The sequence below is a fragment of the Gallinula chloropus genome, assembly GCF_964237585.1.
Source record: "Gallinula chloropus genome assembly, chromosome: 19".
In the NCBI taxonomy this organism is placed as follows: Eukaryota; Metazoa; Chordata; class Aves; order Gruiformes; family Rallidae; genus Gallinula; species Gallinula chloropus.
The window spans coordinates 13,139,732-13,156,946 of record NC_140104.1 but is presented as its reverse complement, the minus strand read 5'-3'; the positions used below and the strand labels follow the sequence as shown (position 1 = coordinate 13,156,946).

The window sequence follows — 17,215 nt, the reverse complement described above, 5'->3', positions numbered from 1 at the left end:
ACTAGGAGGGGAAAAAAAACCCAAACCCAACAGCTAAAAACCCTACTAAATACAGACTGGTCCTAACATGAGTTACATGGCCAGTGATATGCAGAGTGAGCAGTTTGTTGCTGCTTCGAGACATCCAGTCATCACTTTCCAAACGGCATCATTGAGCTCCTGGTTCCTCATGCTGTAGATGGGAAATTTTAATTCTGGAGGAACCACTGACTAAAAACTGTCACTACCAGGTGCAAATGATGGAGGGGAGCTTCAGGTAGGTGAACACAGCAGTGATGAGGAACAGGGAGACCACGGCCAGGTGAGGGAGGCAGGTGGAAAAGGCTTTGTGCCGTCCCTGCTGCGAGGGGATCCTCAGCACAGCCCTGAAGATCTCTACATAGGACACCACGATGAACACCAAACACCCAAAAGCTAGACACGCTCTGATGACAATTTCACTGTGGTAAGACCATGAGTGAGAGAGCTTGAGGATCTGGGAGATTTCTCAGAAGAACTGGTCACAGGCACTGCCCTTGCAGAGGGGCAGTGACAATGTATTGGCCGTGGGGATCAGAGCACTGTGAATCACAACACTGTGACAGTGTTTTTAAGAAGGGAAATAATAACCAGCAGCTCCTTTTTGCCACCAGAGAAAGGAGTGAGAAAGTGTAAGGGATTTTGCAGAGAACAAGGTCGGTGATGTAGGGGGAGAAGGTCCTCCAAGCCTCATTGCAGAGATTCCCCTGCAGCCCGTGGAGAAGCCCATTGTGAATGAGGGTGTTCCCACACAGCCCATGTTGGATGATGTGAAACAGTGATTCTACATGCAGCCTGTAGAGGTCCCCAAGTTTGAGCATGTGAGGACACTGAAGGAGGCTGTGACCTCATAGGAAGCCTGTGCTGGAGCAGGTTTGCTGCCAGGGCTGTGGAGGACCCAGGCTGGAGCAGTCTGTTGCTGAAGGACGAAACCCCATTCAAGTGACCCACCCTGGAGCAGTTGGTGCTGTTTTGAAGCCATGTGGGAAGGTCTCACGTTGGAGGGGTTTATGCAGGACTGTCTCCCGTGGGTGGGACCCAATGCTGGAGCAAGGGGAGACAGTGAGGAGTCCTCCCCCTGATCGGGAAGGAGCAGCTGAGATGATGTGTGATGAACAGACCCCAACCCCCATTCCCTGTCCCCCAGTGCCTCTCAGTCAGAGAGAGTAGAGAGTTAAAGAGTGAAGTGGACCCTGGGATAAGAAGGGAGGGTCGTAGGTGGGTGTTTAAAATTTCATTTCTCTAGGTTTTTTTCTCATTTCTCTGCGTTCTTTGGATTGAGAAATGAATTAGGTTGATTTTATTGTTGTTGTCAAGTCTGTATTGCCAGTGAGAGTAACAGCTGCATGACCTCCCCCTGTGCTTTCTCCCTGCATGATTTCTCCCTGTCCTGATCATTCTGCTCCCAGGCAGAATGATCTCAGAGATGAGGTCATAGAATGATCCCCATGAGGCCTGAGACACCAGGAGGGAGCCTAGAAATACTGGTCTTCTCCAGCTGAGCTGGGCCAGGCTCCTGGGATGGAGGGAGCTCATGGCAAACTGGCAGCTCTGCAGAGAGACAGCTCTGCCCAGGAGCAGCTCCTCTGGCAAGCACACAGGGCTGGGGACACTGCCTGTAGTTACCGAGGGAGACCTGTGAGGCTGAGAGAGCTGATGGATGCTGAGAGCTCACTGGAGGAGACAGGTAAAGAGACTTTGCTTTGAATTTTCTGCTCTTGGTGACTGGGTGGGAAGTGGGAGTTGAGCTTTTCTTGATAACTTTGCAGCAGGCAGTGCAAACTCATTGGTCATTAGGACTTGTCAGAGCTTCTCCTGAGCCCTGCACACACAGAGGTTCCCAGGGCAGTGCCCTGATGCCAGGAGGGCTCTGCAGAGCAGAGCTGAGCACAGGGCAGTTTGGATGAGGTCAGTGAGCACAGAGCAGGAGGTGACATGTGCAAAGAGATGTAGTTCCAGGGACAGCTCCAGGCAGCAGAAACATTGTTAGGGACGGAGAAGGAGCTGCTCCCAGAAATGCCTTGACAGTGGGGATTTGGTACGTCCTGACAGCCCCGCAGTGCTGATATGATGAGGGCATTCCATGAGAAGTAGAAAGAGTTTTCCTCAAAGAAGCATTTCCCAATTTCTCACTGCATTTCCCTCCTTGGACAGGTCTCCACATCTGACAGCAGCAGATGTCCAACAGCAGTTCCATCAGCCACTTCCTCCTCCTGCCCTTTGCAGACACACAGGAACTGCAGCTCCTGCACTTCTGGCTCTTCCTGGGCATCTACCTGGCTGCTCTCCTGGGCAATGGCCTCATCATCATCACCATAGCCTGTGACCACCACCTCCACACCCCTATGTACTTCTTCCTCCTCAACCTCGCTGTTACAGACCTTGGCTACATCTCCACCACTCTTCCCAAATCCATGGCCAATTCTTTTCGGGACACCAGGGCCATTTCCTAAACAGGATGTGTGGCTCAAATCTTTTTCTTTTTATTTTTGATCATCACAGAGCTCTGTCTTCTCACTGTCATGGCCTATGACCGCTACGTTGCCATCTGCCTCCCCCTGCACTATGGGACCCTCCTGGGCAGCAGAGCTTGTGTCCACATGGCAGCAGCTGCCTGGGCCAGTGGGTTTCTCAGTGCTGTGCTGCAGACAGTCAATACATTTTCACTGCCCCTCTGTAAGGGCAATGCTGTTGAGCAGTTCTTCTGTGAAATCCCCCAGATCCTCAAGCTCTCCTGCTCTGATGACTACCTCAGGGAAATTGGAGTCCTTGTTGTCAGTGTCTGTCTTGGTTTTGTGTGTTTTGTGTTCATTGTGGTGTCCTATGTGCAGATCTTCAGGGCTGTGCTGAGGATCCCCTCGCAGCAGGGACGGCACAAAGCCTTTTCCACCTGCCTCCCTCACCTGGCCGTGGTCTCCCTCTTTGTCACCACTGGTGTGTTTTCCTACCTGAAGCCCCCCTCCATCTCCTCCCTATTTCTGGACCTGGTATTGGCATTTCTTTACTCAGTGGTTCCACCAGCAGTGAACCCCCTCATCTACAGCATGAGGAACCAGGAGCTCAAGGATGCCATGTGGAAAGTCATGACTGGATGTTTCTATGCAGCAATAAACTGCTTGTCTTCTGAATACCACTGACAATGTAACTCCTGTTATGATCAGTTCATATTTAATAGGGGTTTTAGTTGTTGGGTTTTGGTTCCTCTCTAGTTTGTCTAAGCTATAGTAACATGGTCAACGTTCATCCCATTCCTAATGCAGTATCACCTGCTCTTCCGTGTAAGGATGAGCTGTGCTCTCTTTGCCTCACGTCTGCTTCCACAGAGCCATAATTTTCCTCTTTTCTTCACCCTTTTATTAATAAAATTTTACAAGGACATTTTCATCAGCTGAACAGCTCGAGTACTTGTCTGTAATGGCAATGCTTTCCCACCATGACAGGATGGGATAAGGACAGTTTACTGACAAAATTCACCATGAATGTAGAACAATAATGGCCAGTTACACCCACACCCAGTGCTAACACAGGGTACCTCGTTTACCTGACAATTATAGAGTACTGCCTGAAAGGAAAGACAGACTGACTGACTGACTGACTGACTGACTGACTGACTGACTGACTGACAGACAGACTGACTCTTCTGGAGGCACCAAGCCCACACCCTTCCCAAACCAGCTTCTTTTAGGCGGAAGTGGTGTCAGGTGGTGTGGAAAACAGCCCAGGTGAACTCAGATCACCTGTGCTGGCTGCTTGGGGACGTTAACTCTTACCTGGCCAGTACCAGGAACTTATCCACCCCTGTTTCCACATCATCTGCATCATGGGTGGGTCTTACATGTTCAGAGTATTGGGGACATTCATAACATCATTGATCTATTATGTAGAACATCTGCCATGAACAGATTTAGTTATACACCAAAAATTTAGTGGCTATCCTTTCCTAGAACTAACCCCCTTGGGGTACACAGTGGACTTCCCCACCCTTTCACATCCCCAGCAAGTGCAACCAGGTCCCTGCGCAAAAGCAACCCCATCAATGGGTTTGCCTTTATCTGAAGAAGGAACATCCCTGAGTGTCTTCCCCAACAGGTTTTTCATGTGTAATACAGGGACTTTATTCCCCTCCACGGTCTGTTGAGCACTGCGGTGGTTTTGCCTTGGCTAGAGGCCAAATGCCCATCAAAATACCCCTATCACTCCCCTTTTCAGCCAGAAAGGGGAGAACATAGATATTGGGAGGCTTAGGATTTGAGATAAGGACAGAGAGCAATCACCCTGCAATTAGTGTCATAAGAAAAACAGACTCAACACAGAATATAGGAAAGAAAACTAATTTATGACACTACAGCTACACACCCAGTGACGCCAGAGTCAGGTAGTGAGAAGAGTGACCAGGTCTTAAAGCACTTTCCCCCATCCCTCCCTTCTTAGCAGACTTCACTTTAGTCATGATTTTTCTCCCATCATCCCCCCCCACAGTGGCACAGGGAGGGGCAGGAACTGGGGAAATGGGGTTTCAGTCAGTTCCTCTGAAATGTTTTCCTTCTTAGCTGGGGGGGGGTGTGTGTGTGGAAATCCACACCCCCTTCCCCTGATGCACTCTCTCTCTCTCTCTCTCTCTCTCTCTCAAATCTTCTTAAATGTTCTCTTAAAACCTCAAGGAAGATACCATGACAAAAGGTTCCACCACAACACCCGCACATCAAGGCAGCTCAGACATGACTAGATGGGGAAGCGGTCACAAGGAGAAGAATTTGGTCATTCCAGGTGATGCCATAGCAGTCAGAGGTGCTGAACTGGAATCTGGCGATGAGCACATTGGGCTGCACTGGGTGGAGAGTGGCCACGCAGACAAGGGCCCTTCTGGTCCATCTGGACTCAGCACAGGCAATGCCACCTCTGGAGCAGTCAGTCTCAGTGTGGGCTCTCCAGTCTGGAGGAATGGGAGGAACTGTAATGTGGGCAGAAATTCTGCCAAGATACAGTTAGGGGTCTTGTGTGGAGAGGCTGACAGACCTGGGCTTCTTTAGCCTGGGGAAGGGGAGCCTGAGGGAAGCCCTCTTTGTGCTACAGGGAAAGAACATAAGAAAGGAAGTCCACGTGAAACTGCAGATTGAAGGTCAGAGTTGACATGAGGAGAAAGAAATGTCACTCTGAGGGCAGTGCTGTGGTGCTTAAAGTCACTTGGAGGAAATGTGGATGAGCTGGTGGCTTTGTGTTTGTGGGAACAGCTGGTGAGGAGGGAGAGACAGCAGTACAGGCAGGTACATCATGGAGTGAGATCAAGGTGGGGAAGGGGGGTGGGTGCCTGCAGCCTGCAGGGAAACATCACAGGCGTGGGGCAGTGTGGCATGGGCTGTGGTGCAGATGGACAAGGGTGGCAGCCAGGTATTTGTCTCCTTGACTAGAGCTGATATCCCTGACACAGAGGCCTCAGAGGCACCACATTGTCCTCACAGTCATAAAGTATCATTGCCTCCATAAACCCATGCCAGGGGAAGACACCATGCGTCATACCACTGTCCGTCCCTTGGTGTCACAGCCCACATCCCAAGGAAGAGTTCTGAGACACAGGTGGGGGTCAGAATCTCCCTGCCCAGGAGTGGGGGGTCAGCACTTGGCATTGCTGCTTTGTCAGACCAAGCCAGGGTGTCCTCAGCATCAGAGCTGCCTGTGCTTTGCCTGTGTTTGTCCTCATGGCCTCCAGTTGTCTGCTCTAATGAGCCCATGGGGAAGATTTGTCAGGAATGGCTCCCAGTGGGGCCTGATAATGCTTCAGGGTGCTTTGGGCATTACTCCTGACTTGAACTTCTTGAGAGGATTCTTCACTTTCATCTTGGTATCTTGAAGTCCTTGGACTCAGAAGAAGGTGTACCATGGGGCTCAGTAATCATAGAGGAAGCCCTTACAAGCGTGGCTCTTCAAGACATTTTCTTTAAAAAAATGACATTTAAAAATAGTTGGAGATGAAAATTTCAAAGTAGTTTCACAATGGAGGGTTTTTTCATAGGAAAAAATGTTTCTGTCATATTTCAGATCATGGAAGACCGTTCAGTAGCATGCTGCAATGAGTGCTGGTCCAGAGGTCTCCTAAGGAGATCTGGACAGGCAGGAAAAGCAGTCTCTGGAGATCCAACCCTGCATGGAGAACCTTGCTCTTCCTGGGACTCCCAACACTTTTCCTCCTATCATCTCTGCTCACAGGCATAGACATATTTCTCTGACAACAAACAGCAGTTAAACATGACACAGTTTAATAACCATGAAATTTCTCTCCTCAGCTGCTTCTACGGCCAAGCAGCGTGTGAAGGGGGTCAGCTTTCAGAGGAGATTCTCTGGAACAGGAACATCTTTTGGTCCATTGTGGTGGTTTAGAGCTGGCTGTAGGTCTGATGCCCACCAAAGGCGGTGTGTCACTCCCCTTTGTTATTGGACAGGGGAGAAAATATATATTGAGAGGCTTAGGAATCAGTGTAAGGACAGGGAGAGATCGTCCTGTCATCAACGACATGGGAAAAACAGACTCAACACAGAGTGAAGAAGGAAAACTGTCTAATTTCTTAGTCTGCATGACAAAAAGAGTGAAACTGGAGTCGGAAGCACGACCAAATCTTAAAACATTTTCTCCCCACCTCTCCCTTCTTAGCAGACATTAGTCAGAATTTTGCTCCCGTCTTCACCCCATTGGCAGCGTAGGGGGGCAGGCACTGGGGAAAATGGTGTTCTCGGTTACTTCTTCATGAGCTGTTTTCCTCTCTCGGAACTTAAAACACCTTTAACCTCCCCCCCAGCTTCCTTCTTAGCAGACTTCACTCTAGTCATGATTTCACTCCCTTCTTCCCCCCGATCGAAGCACAGGGGGGCAGGGACTGGGAGATGGGGCTTCAGTCAGTCCCTTGCAAGTTGGTTTCCTTCTTGGCCTGTGTGTGCGGGGGGAGCATTCATTCCACACCCTCCCCCTGCTGCACCGTGCTGCACTGTCTCACCCACAGGAGACAGTCCTCCACGAACTTCTCCAGCGTGAGTCCTTTCCCAGAGGGCTTTATTCACCAGCTGCCCTGACGTGGGTCACTGCTATGGGTGCAGCCATAAATCACAGTGTCTCTCAGTCCCTCCACAGGGTTCCAAGCCTCCCCCAGCAAACCTGTTCCAGTGCAAATCTCTCTCTCACTCATCTCTGTCTCTCTGATTCTCCTCATGGCTGCGAGTGCTGGCAGGGGCTTCTTCCACCCCTCCACGGGCTGCAGGTGGGGTCTCGGCCTTTTCCACGGGTTTCTCCAGGGGTTGAAGGGGCATCTTTCTCTCTGTAACCTGGGGCACCTCCTCTCCTGCCCTGTGTCTGCACAGCTCATTACATCTTCTCCCTTCCTCCTCTGGTGGCAAAATGCAGCTGCTTCTGGGTTGTTTTCTCCTCTATGTGATTCTCAGAGGCGCTCGAGTATCTCTTGGCCACGACTTTGGCCTTTAATTGCTCATTGTTTATAGTCCAGGCTGGCAGAAAACTCTAAATGCTGCTTAAAGAAATCATCTCAGCAGCACAGCCTCACAAAACTGCAACGGGTGGGTTTCCCATGGTCACCTCCTCATGTCTTTGCCATGGTCATGCAGAGAGAACCACAGGATGCCTCGTAGTGTGGGAGTTTATCTGGAACAGGGGAAGGCCTACTTCAGATAGCTGAAATTGTTGTCTGCTCAGGTGAGCAGTAGGACATATCCTCTTTGAGTTGCCAGACCTCTCAAGACAACTTATCCACAGCTGAGACAAGGGAGGAACAAAGACTTTGCTCAAATAGATGGAGTTGGCCAGGCTCCTCATCCACTGTTAGTGCTTCTTCCTTTCCCCAATCCATTACTGCCAGTCAGTTGGCATATGATGCTGGTGCACTCCACACAGACTTATGCCACATGGGTGAGGAACATTGGACTTCATCAGGATTGGTGGGTAGCTGCAGATCATCAGGATCATAGTAATTCATCTCTCACAAAGCTAATTCCCTCAAATACTGCATACTCTGCACTGTGGTCATGCACTTGCCTGGCCAACACATGACATCTTCACTGAAAGGGTATCTTTCCCCTATACTTGACAGACGTGTATATTTATTTCCCTTCCCCTTCCCCTTGGACCATTCAGACACCTCTCAACCATCCAGCTGCTGCTCTGAGTTTCAGGGCTGCCTTTCTGGCAGCTGTCTGACTCATTCTGTCTTTAGCCAGCTCTTGAGTTGTGGTGATTTCACAGTCTCCTTCCTCACTAGAACATTTCTCACATAGTTAAGCTTTGTGGAAGGTGAGTCTCACTGGTGGCAGATTGCACTTGGCATAGAGTGAGGAGTGTTGAATTTAATGGTGAATCTTGTCAGGTTTCTTTTGTTTTTGGAAAATAACTCCCTCTGTGCTGCCTGTGTGCAGCCAGTTCTCTAAGGAAAGCAGGGGAGCTGGTACAGAGGGGCTGTAATGCCCCACTGTGGAGTGCAGCAGAGAGACCTGATGTAAGGACAAGGGGTGCAAGTTCCAGTTGGCTGGTGAGAGTCATGGTGGGCTTGTGGAGATATGCAGCAAGGGTGTCCCCACTGCATCAAGGGACCCTTTTTCGGGACAGTCCAGACCTCCTTAGGAGACACCCTGGATCAATCTCAGTCAGAGGTTGTCACCTCTCCTCTACAGTGAAAATAATATCCTACACACTTAAAAATAAATCATTTTTACTCTGAGCTCCCTTTGAAACTGCTTCAATGATCTGTACATCTCTTGAAGACTTGAAGATAATTACATGAAGAGACATAGCTCGTTAGTGCTTGCTTTTTTATTTTTAATGAGCCCTGGGGTGCATTTGGTGCTGAGTCCTTGAAGCTCAGGTACTGAGAGGAAATTACACAAAAATCTCCATGTCAAAAGTAGAAGCCAAAGTACCCTGAAGTATTAATGAGTCCCGCTGAGAGCCACTGCTGGCTGAGCCTCCCCAGGGACTCGTTAGAACAGGTAATTGGAGGCCATGTTGGCTGGTAGGCAAAGGCAATGTACAAGCAGCTGAAATGCTGAGAAAGCCCTGGGTTGGTTTGATGAAGCAGAAAGACCAAGCCCTGACACCAGCCACAGGGAAGACAGGTCCTTGTCCCTCAGGCATTGCTCAGGCTCTTCCTGGGGCACCGTGTGATGTGTAACACTGAGGGAAGAACAACAGGATGAGAGTTTCTCCTCATTGTTGGTCCAAAGCCCAGCTAGAAATTCATCTGGCCTCCATTTAAATAAAAGAAAGAGCAGGGAAACCCTCCATCCCCTATCAGATTCAGGAGGAAACATTGTGGAAAGATGAGGACAAGGCTGAGGTGCTTAATGAAATCTTTGCCACTGACTTTAGCAATAGGAGCAGTTGTACAGAGAGAATCCAATTCCCTGAGCTAGGAGACAGGGACAGGGAGCAGAATAAGCCCCCCTCAATCCAGGAGGAGATGGTCCTGCTTCACCACACAGATGTGCACAGATCTGTGGGGCTGAATGGGATGCACCCAGTTGTGCTGAAAGAGCTGGCAAGGGGGGTTCACCAAGCCACTTTCCATCAGTCCTGGCTGACTGGATCAGTCAACGTACCCCCCTATATAAGAACGGACAGAAGGATGATCCGGGAAATTACAGGCCTGATAGTTTGACTTCAGTCCCAGAGAAGCTGATGGAGCAGAACATCCTGAGCAGCATTAGCCAGTTCATGAAGAACCCCCAGGTGATCGGGTCCAGTCAACTTGGGTTCATAAGGGCAGGTCCTGTTTGACCCACTGAATCTCTCTCTATGACAGAGTGACCTGCTTCTTGGACAAGGGAAGGGCTCTGGATGTTGTCTACCTTGAGTTTAGCAAGGCCTTGGACACATTTTTCCAGAACTTTCTCTTAGAGAAGCTCACTGCTTGTGGCTGGAAACTGTGGTGGTTCAGCCCCAAACAATGGCTGAGTCCCACATGCTGCTCGCTCACTCCCAGAGGAGAAACAGACAGAGCCTCTGTGGGCTGGGATAAGGACAATTTACTTACAGAAGCACTATAAAAGGGGAACAATAACAGCCCAAATTGCACTCATACCCAGTGATAGCAGAGATAGAACCTTACAAACCCAACAATAACAGAGTGCTCTGCCATGCCATGACCAGCCCTCCCCAACCAGCCCCTTTGATGGGGAAGTGATGTCAGGTGGTATGGAAAACAGCCCAGGTGAACTCAGCTCAGCTGTGCAGCCTGCTTGGGGAGGTGAGCTCTGGCCTGTCCAGTAGAAGGACATTATCCACCCCTGTTTCCACACCATCTAAATCATGCCTAGATCTTACATTTTCACAGTACTGGGGAGGTTCATAACAGTATTTATTATTTAGACTATCTGCCATGGACCACCATCCAGGAAATAGTATAGAGAAATATGTAATATTTGGCCTTTTTTTTCTTTTAGCAACGTCTAAAGCCAGCTGGGTGGCTTCCACCTCTGCAAACTGGCTGGATTTGCCTTCTCCATAGGCAGCTTCTGCAATTTGTGTAGGACTCCATACAGCAGCCTTCCACCTCTGATGTTTACCAGCAATGCCACAGGACCCATCGGTGAACAGGGCATATTTTTTCTCATTTTCTGGATGTTCACTACACACTATGCACTATTCAGCACGTCACCTGCTTCTCTGGTGATATTCCAAAATCTTTGCCCTCTGGCCATTCTGTGATCACTTCCAGGATTTCTGTGCAATTGGGGTTTCCTATTCCAGCCCACTGTGTGATAAATGTGACCGACTTGCTCCACATAGCATGAGTGGCATGGTGTGTAGGAGGGGCCTTCCCTTTGAACATCCTGACCAGCACCAGCAGTCGGGGTGCCAGGAGGAGCTGGGCTTCAGTTCCAATGGCTTCTGAAGTGGCTCGAACCCCTTCATAGGCGGCCAGTATTTCCTTTTCTGTTAGAGTGTCTGGATCCTCTGTAACCCCGACTCCAAAACCAGAGAGACTGACCTTGAGCCTCCCCTGGTGCTTTCTGCCAGAGTCTCCAGGTAGGGTCATTCTCCCAGGCTGTCCTGTAGAACACATTTTTTACATCTGGCACAGTCTGGACTGGCCCAAGGGCTACTACACAGACTATCTCCTGTTTGATCTCTTCAAAGGCTTCTCACTGCTCAGGGACCCATTGGAAATCGTTCTCTTACCAGGTTACACGGTAGAAAGGGCTGACAATGAGGCTGTGGTTTGGGATATGCATTCTCCAGAAACCCACAGTGCCTAGGAAAGCTTGTGTCTCTTTTTTGTGGGTGGGTGGAGACATAGCTGCTATTATATTGATAACATCCAATGGGATCTGATGACACCGATCCTGCTATTTTATTCCTAGTAAGTGGATTCCTTAAGGAGGTCCCTTGCCCTTACTCTGTCTGATGGCAAAACCAGCTTTAACAGAATTCAGATTATTTTCTTCTCTTTCTCAAAAAATTCCTCAGGTGTGCTGTCCCATGCCATGACATCATCAATATACTGTAGGTGCTCTGGGGTTTCATCCAGCTCTAATGCAGACTGGATCAGTCCATGGCAGATGGTGGGGCTGTGTTTCCAGCCCTGGGGCAGTCAATCCCAGGTGTACTGGATTCTCTTCCAACTGAAAGCAAACTGTGGCCTGTATTCTGCTGCCAAAGGAGTCAAGAAAACCACATTTACGATGTCAATTGTAGTGTAGCACTTGGCTGCTTTTGACTCCAGTTCATACTGGAGTTCCAGCATGTCTGGCACTGCAGCACTCAGAGGGAGCACTCAGGGCACGATAGTCCAGCGTCAGCCTCCACTCTGCATTGGGCTTCTGCACTGGCCCGATCAGACTGTTGAAGGATGAGCGGGTTCTACCAATCACTCCCTGACTCTCCAGTTGATGATCAGTTTCTGAATGGGAATCAGGGAGTCTCTGTTGGGTGTGGTATTGTTGCCTGTCCACCATCATGGTAGCAATTGGTACTCACTGTTCTTCAACTTTTAGCAGCCTCACAACAGCAGGGTCTTCTGACCGTCCAGGCAGAAGAGACACTTATTCAATTTCTTCTGTCCTTGAGACTGCTATTCCAAAAGCCCACTGGTACCCTTTTGGGTCTTCAAAGTGCCCTCTCTGCAGGAAGTCTATGCACAGTATGGACAGAGCTGCAAATCATCAGGACCACACTAAATCATCTCTCACATGGCTAATCCCCTCAAATAATGGATATCCTGCTCCATGGTTGTCCACTTGTCTGGCTAATAGACAGCATCTTCAATGAACTGGTACCTTGCCCTTACACTTGATCAAAGTCACCTCCAGAGGCTGAGAGCTTGAGACTTCCTTCCAATTGCCTTGTTACTGCCTCCTTCTCTGGACAGGGATCCCAGCTGCTTGGCCTCCCTGCCTTCTCCCTGCTGTGTGCCCCATTGTCCCAGCTTCGGAGTAGCCAGGTGATGATGTGCTCCCCAGGAAGGTGGCTGAAGGCTTATCTTTCAGCTCAAGGACAAGGATTGGGTTATAACCTCTGGTATTGACTCTTCAGGTCCTTGCAATGGTCCCAGTTCATCATCATCTGTCTGGATCAGCTCTGGGGTTGGCCTCTGAGGTTTGAGCACCCATGGTGCTTCTTGGTGAGACTGGAGGAACTGCACTCTCTGAGTCATGGGTAGCTCCAGTGCCTGTTGTAAGGGTTCTTTCTGGCTCAGCTGTGGTGTTGGTTTCTGAGGCTTGGGCAGCCACAATGCCTCTGGATCTGTTTTTCTTGTCTAGGTATTTTTTAATGCCCTCCCACACCCCATGCCACCCCTGACCCTTCAGCCCAGGGAAGACCTCTTGGCAATATTCTTGGAACAGTTGTTGGTTACACGTAGGTCCAGACAGACATTCAGGACAGAGAGCAAGACACATATGCTGGTCTGAACATCCCAGGATAGTCAACATTCTCAACAGACGCTGTAAAAAGCCTAAAGGGAAAAGGGGAGGAGAAAGCACCCCTGACCACATCCTCTACCATTATCAAAACCTTCAGGCCCCACCTTGTGATTTAAAAAGGCGTGTGGTGGTTCAGCTCCAACCAGTGGCCTAAGTACAGTTTACTGACAAAATCACAATGAAAGGAGGACAAAAACAGCCCACAGTGAATTTCACTTATACCCAGTTATGACCCAATAACTGCACAACATTATGACCAATCCGATGACTTGGATGCAGTTGCACTGCCCTGGAGGCACCAGGAATGCCCCTCCCCAACAAGCCCTTTTTATAGGGGAGTGATGTCAAGTGGTGTGAAAAACAGCATGGGCTAACTCAGCTCTCCTGTGCTGCCTGTCTGGGGAAGTTAATACTGCCCTGGCAAGATGCAGGACAGATGGGATGTGATTGGGATGGGGATGGGATTGGGATGATGTAGTCAAGGCACCCATCGATCATGAGGCGTGTCAGTTTGCCAGGGTTGTTTGCCTGTGCAGCTGTAAAGTCACAGGCTGTAAGAGGTTATAACTGCCCTATGACCTGCCCAAATTCTTCCACAAACCCTGCCAGCCAGGGACTGGCTGCTGAGGGAGGGGAAAATGTTGGAGAGACTATAACAGTGATGATTAAACTGTTGCCCAGAGGAGCAGCCAGGAAGATGCCCAGGAAGAGACAGTATTTCAGAAGCTGCAGCTCCTGTGTGTTTGTAAAGGCCAGGAGGAGGAAGCAGCTGATTGACCTGCTGTTGAACATGTGGTGCCTCTGGGTATGGATGGTCCTAACTGTGACCATCTGCTGTCATAGAATTTTGCCAATGGAATTCCCCACCAAGCTCAAAACTGCTGCTCCAGGAACTGCCCTCTTTCAGCATTGTTCTATGGAACCTTGAACCCACTCATGTCTCTTGGACCATCTCTGGCCCTTCAGGTGACATTAGGGGTTGGTGTCTGAGCAACTATCTCCTGGCCTCCACCCTCAGTAATTCCCATGGGCACTGGGACCAGCAGCTCCCAGGCAGCAGGTGCCTGTTTTGTGCCCACTGGAATTGGGGAAAGAGGAATCCCAGCTCCGGTGGCTTTGAGACAATCACAGTCAACAGCTGTGTCTCTTATCAGCCCCAGGGCTGCAAAGAAAGGATGAGGTGCCTGGAGGGTGCAGCCATACTCCTTAACCTCCACAGGGGAAAACAGTCCCCTCCCTGTCCCTGCCTGGGGGTCCTGTCTCATGGGGAGACAAGGAAAGGTGATTCTCCTGCCCAGCTCTGGTTGGATCAGGAGAAAGGACTCTGCTGGACTGGAGGATTTATCACCAGAAGAGGGTGGGACCATCAGTGAGGACTTCAGTGTCTTTCAAAGTAGGTTCCCTGGAGCTCTAGGGAGGAGCCCAGAAAGGATGGAGGGCATGATGTCTTCAACTCTTCTTCTGCTGTGAGCTGGGCTGGGCTCCTGGGATGGACAGTGGGAGCTCAAGAAATATTGCAGCGCTGCAGAGAGACAGCTCTGCCCAGGAGCAGCTCCTCTGCCAAGCACACAGGGCTGGGGACACTGCCTGTAGGCACCGAGGGGAGACCTGTGAGGCTGAGAGAGCTGATGGATGCTGAGAGCTCACTGGAGGGGAAATCTCCACAGCACTCTGCCTGGTATGTCTGTGGGTGCAGGCCAATGCAGGTTCCTTTCCTGGAGGGATCTCCTAAAGCTGGGACATGGGGCAGTGTGTGGGGTCTGTCAGGAGGACAGGTTCTCTCTAGGACCAGAAAGTGCTGACTGGAAGGGCTGCCCTTCTGCCCCATCAGAGGGACAGGGCAGGACAGCTGTCTTCTCCTGGGCATGGCTGCAGAGGTGTGAAGCAGCGTGTGCACCCAGGGGTGCCCAGGGCTTTCCCTGAGAGCAGGGTCCCTTTGCCTGCCGGGACTGTGTGCTGGGGCAGGGACTCTGCTGCTGCCAGGGTCAGCACTCAGCCTGGCTCATGGGCTTTCCACAGGGATAGAGAAGGACCTGTGGGTTGGAGAGTGTGATCCATCAAAGGACAGTATAGGCTCCTTCTGCTGTCAGTGTGATGTGTAGGACAGGTTTGCTCCCAGCTCCAGAGGATCCCTGGCGACTTCCCTGGGTATGTTCAAGAACACCAAGGATGCTTTTTCCACTCAGGTGAAGAGACTTTGCTTTGAATTTTCTGCTCCTGTGTACTGGTTGGGAACTGGGAGCTGAGCTTTTCTTAATCACTTTGCAGAAGGCAGTGCAAACACATTGGTCATTAGGACTTGTCAGAGCTTCTCCTGAGCCCTGCACACACAGAGGATCCCCGGGGCAGTGCCCTGATGCCAGGAGGGCTCTGCAGAGCAGAGCTCAGTACAGGGCAGGTTGGATGATGTCTGTGAGCACAGAGAAGGAGGTGACATGGGCAAAGAGAAGCAGCTCAGGCAGCAGAAACAGAGGGAGCTGCTCCCAGAAATGCCCTGGCAGTGGGGGTAACTCCCTGACACCCCCACAGTGCTCACACTTTCCTACTGCAACTCTCTGGTTTCATCCACCCAGCACAGACTCTGCATGCAGAGTTCCAGGGTTTCTGACTGAGTCTTGTCCTAGATAGCAAACACAAAGTAAGGGAAAACTCCTGAGTGCCTGTCTGTCTGTTTCTGTCCTTCCAGCCTTGGCTGGAGCATTTCGCACTGTTTCCCCTCCTGTCCTTGCTGTCTTTGTCCCACAGTTACCAAAGCTTCAAAGCTCTGCCCTGCCATCAGGTGAAACTGGAGTGACAGTGCTGAAAAGCTCATTCCTATCCACAGGGGATTAGGCTGAGATCTCACCATCCTTCTATTTACTGTACTGCTGTCAGGGACGACTGAGTTCTCAAAAGCCCACGGCTGACCCTGCTCCCAGCAGTGGCACGCTCAAGCCAGCACAAAGCAGACCTCCCTCTGTATTCAGGAGGACCAGTCAATCTGAGTGTAACCCTAAGAGTTGCAAGAAGATTTCCTCAAAGAAGAGTTAACTAACTTCTTTCCCCAACTGCCTTTTCCTTGAACAGGTCTCCATGCCCACAGAAAGGAAATGTCCAACAGCAGCTCCATCAGCCAGTTCGTCCTCCTGCCCTTTGCAGACACACGGGAGCTGCAGCTCCTGCACTTCTGCCTCTTCCTGGGCATCTACCTGGCTGCTCTCCTGGGCAATGGCCTCATCATCATCACCATAGCCTGTGACCAACACCTCCACACCCCCATGTACTTCTTCCTCCTCAACCTCTCTGTTGCTGACATTGGCTACATCTCCACCACTGTTCCCAAATCCATGGCCAATTCCTTGTGGAACACCAGGGCCATTTCCTACACAGGATGTGTCGCTCAACTCTTTTTCTTCGTATTTTTAATTGCAACAGAGTACTATCTCCTCACTGTCATGGCCTATGACCGTTACGTTGCCATCTGCCACCCCCTGCACTACGGGACCCTCCTGGGCAGCAGAGCTTGTGTCCACATGGCAGCAGCTGCCTGGGGCGGTGGGTTTCTCAATGCTGTGCTGCACACAGTCAATACATTTTCACTGCCCCTCTGTAAGGGCAATGCTGTTGACCAATTCTTCTGTGAAATCCCCCAGATCCTCAAGCTCTGCTGCTCAGATGCCTACCTCAGGGAGATTGCAGTCATTGTGGTCAGTGCCTGCTTAGTTTCTGGTGTTTTTGTGTTCATTGTGGTCTCCTATGTGCAGATCTTCAGGGCTGTGCTGAGGATCCCCTCGGAGCAGGGACGGCACAAAGCCTTTTCCACCTGCCTCCCTCATCTGACTGTCGTCTCCCTGTTTGTCAGCACTGCATTGTTTTCCTACCTGAAGCCCCCCTCCATCTCCTCCCTATTTCTGGACCTGGTACTGTCATTCCTTTACTCAGTGCTTCCACCAGCAGTGAACCCCCTCATCTACAGCATGAGGAACCAGGAGCTCAAGGATGCCATGTGGAAACTGATGGCTGGTAGTATCTAAGCAGCAATAAACTGCTCATGTTCTTCTGCACATAGCTGTCCATGTAACTCACGTTAGGACCAGTCTGTATTTAGTAGGGTTTTCAATTGCCATTTTTCCTTCTACTTTGTCTAAACTATAATAATGTTTCATGTTCAACCCATTTCTGATGCAGTATCTCCAGGTCTTTGTTGAGCCATTCACATCAGCAGAAGAAATGCTCACCTTGCCCTGTACCGGCACTACCGCTACTCAATCTCTTTCATTTCCATTATCATTCAGGTGTTTTC

At 50.3% G+C, this 17,215-nt stretch overlaps 1 protein-coding gene across 1 annotated transcript; it reads left to right on the top strand.

Moving 5' to 3' along the window:
* Positions 1–2,195: 2,195 nt before the first annotated feature.
* On the top strand, positions 2,196–16,946 carry LOC311199094 (olfactory receptor 14I1-like; the record flags this gene model as incomplete). The annotated part of the gene is made up of 2 exons (XM_084273135.1): positions 2,196–2,390; positions 16,218–16,946. 2 exons carry the CDS (start codon positions 2,196–2,198, stop codon positions 16,944–16,946), a joined length of 924 nt encoding a protein of 307 aa, XP_084129261.1.
* Positions 16,947–17,215: the final 269 nt, after the last annotated feature.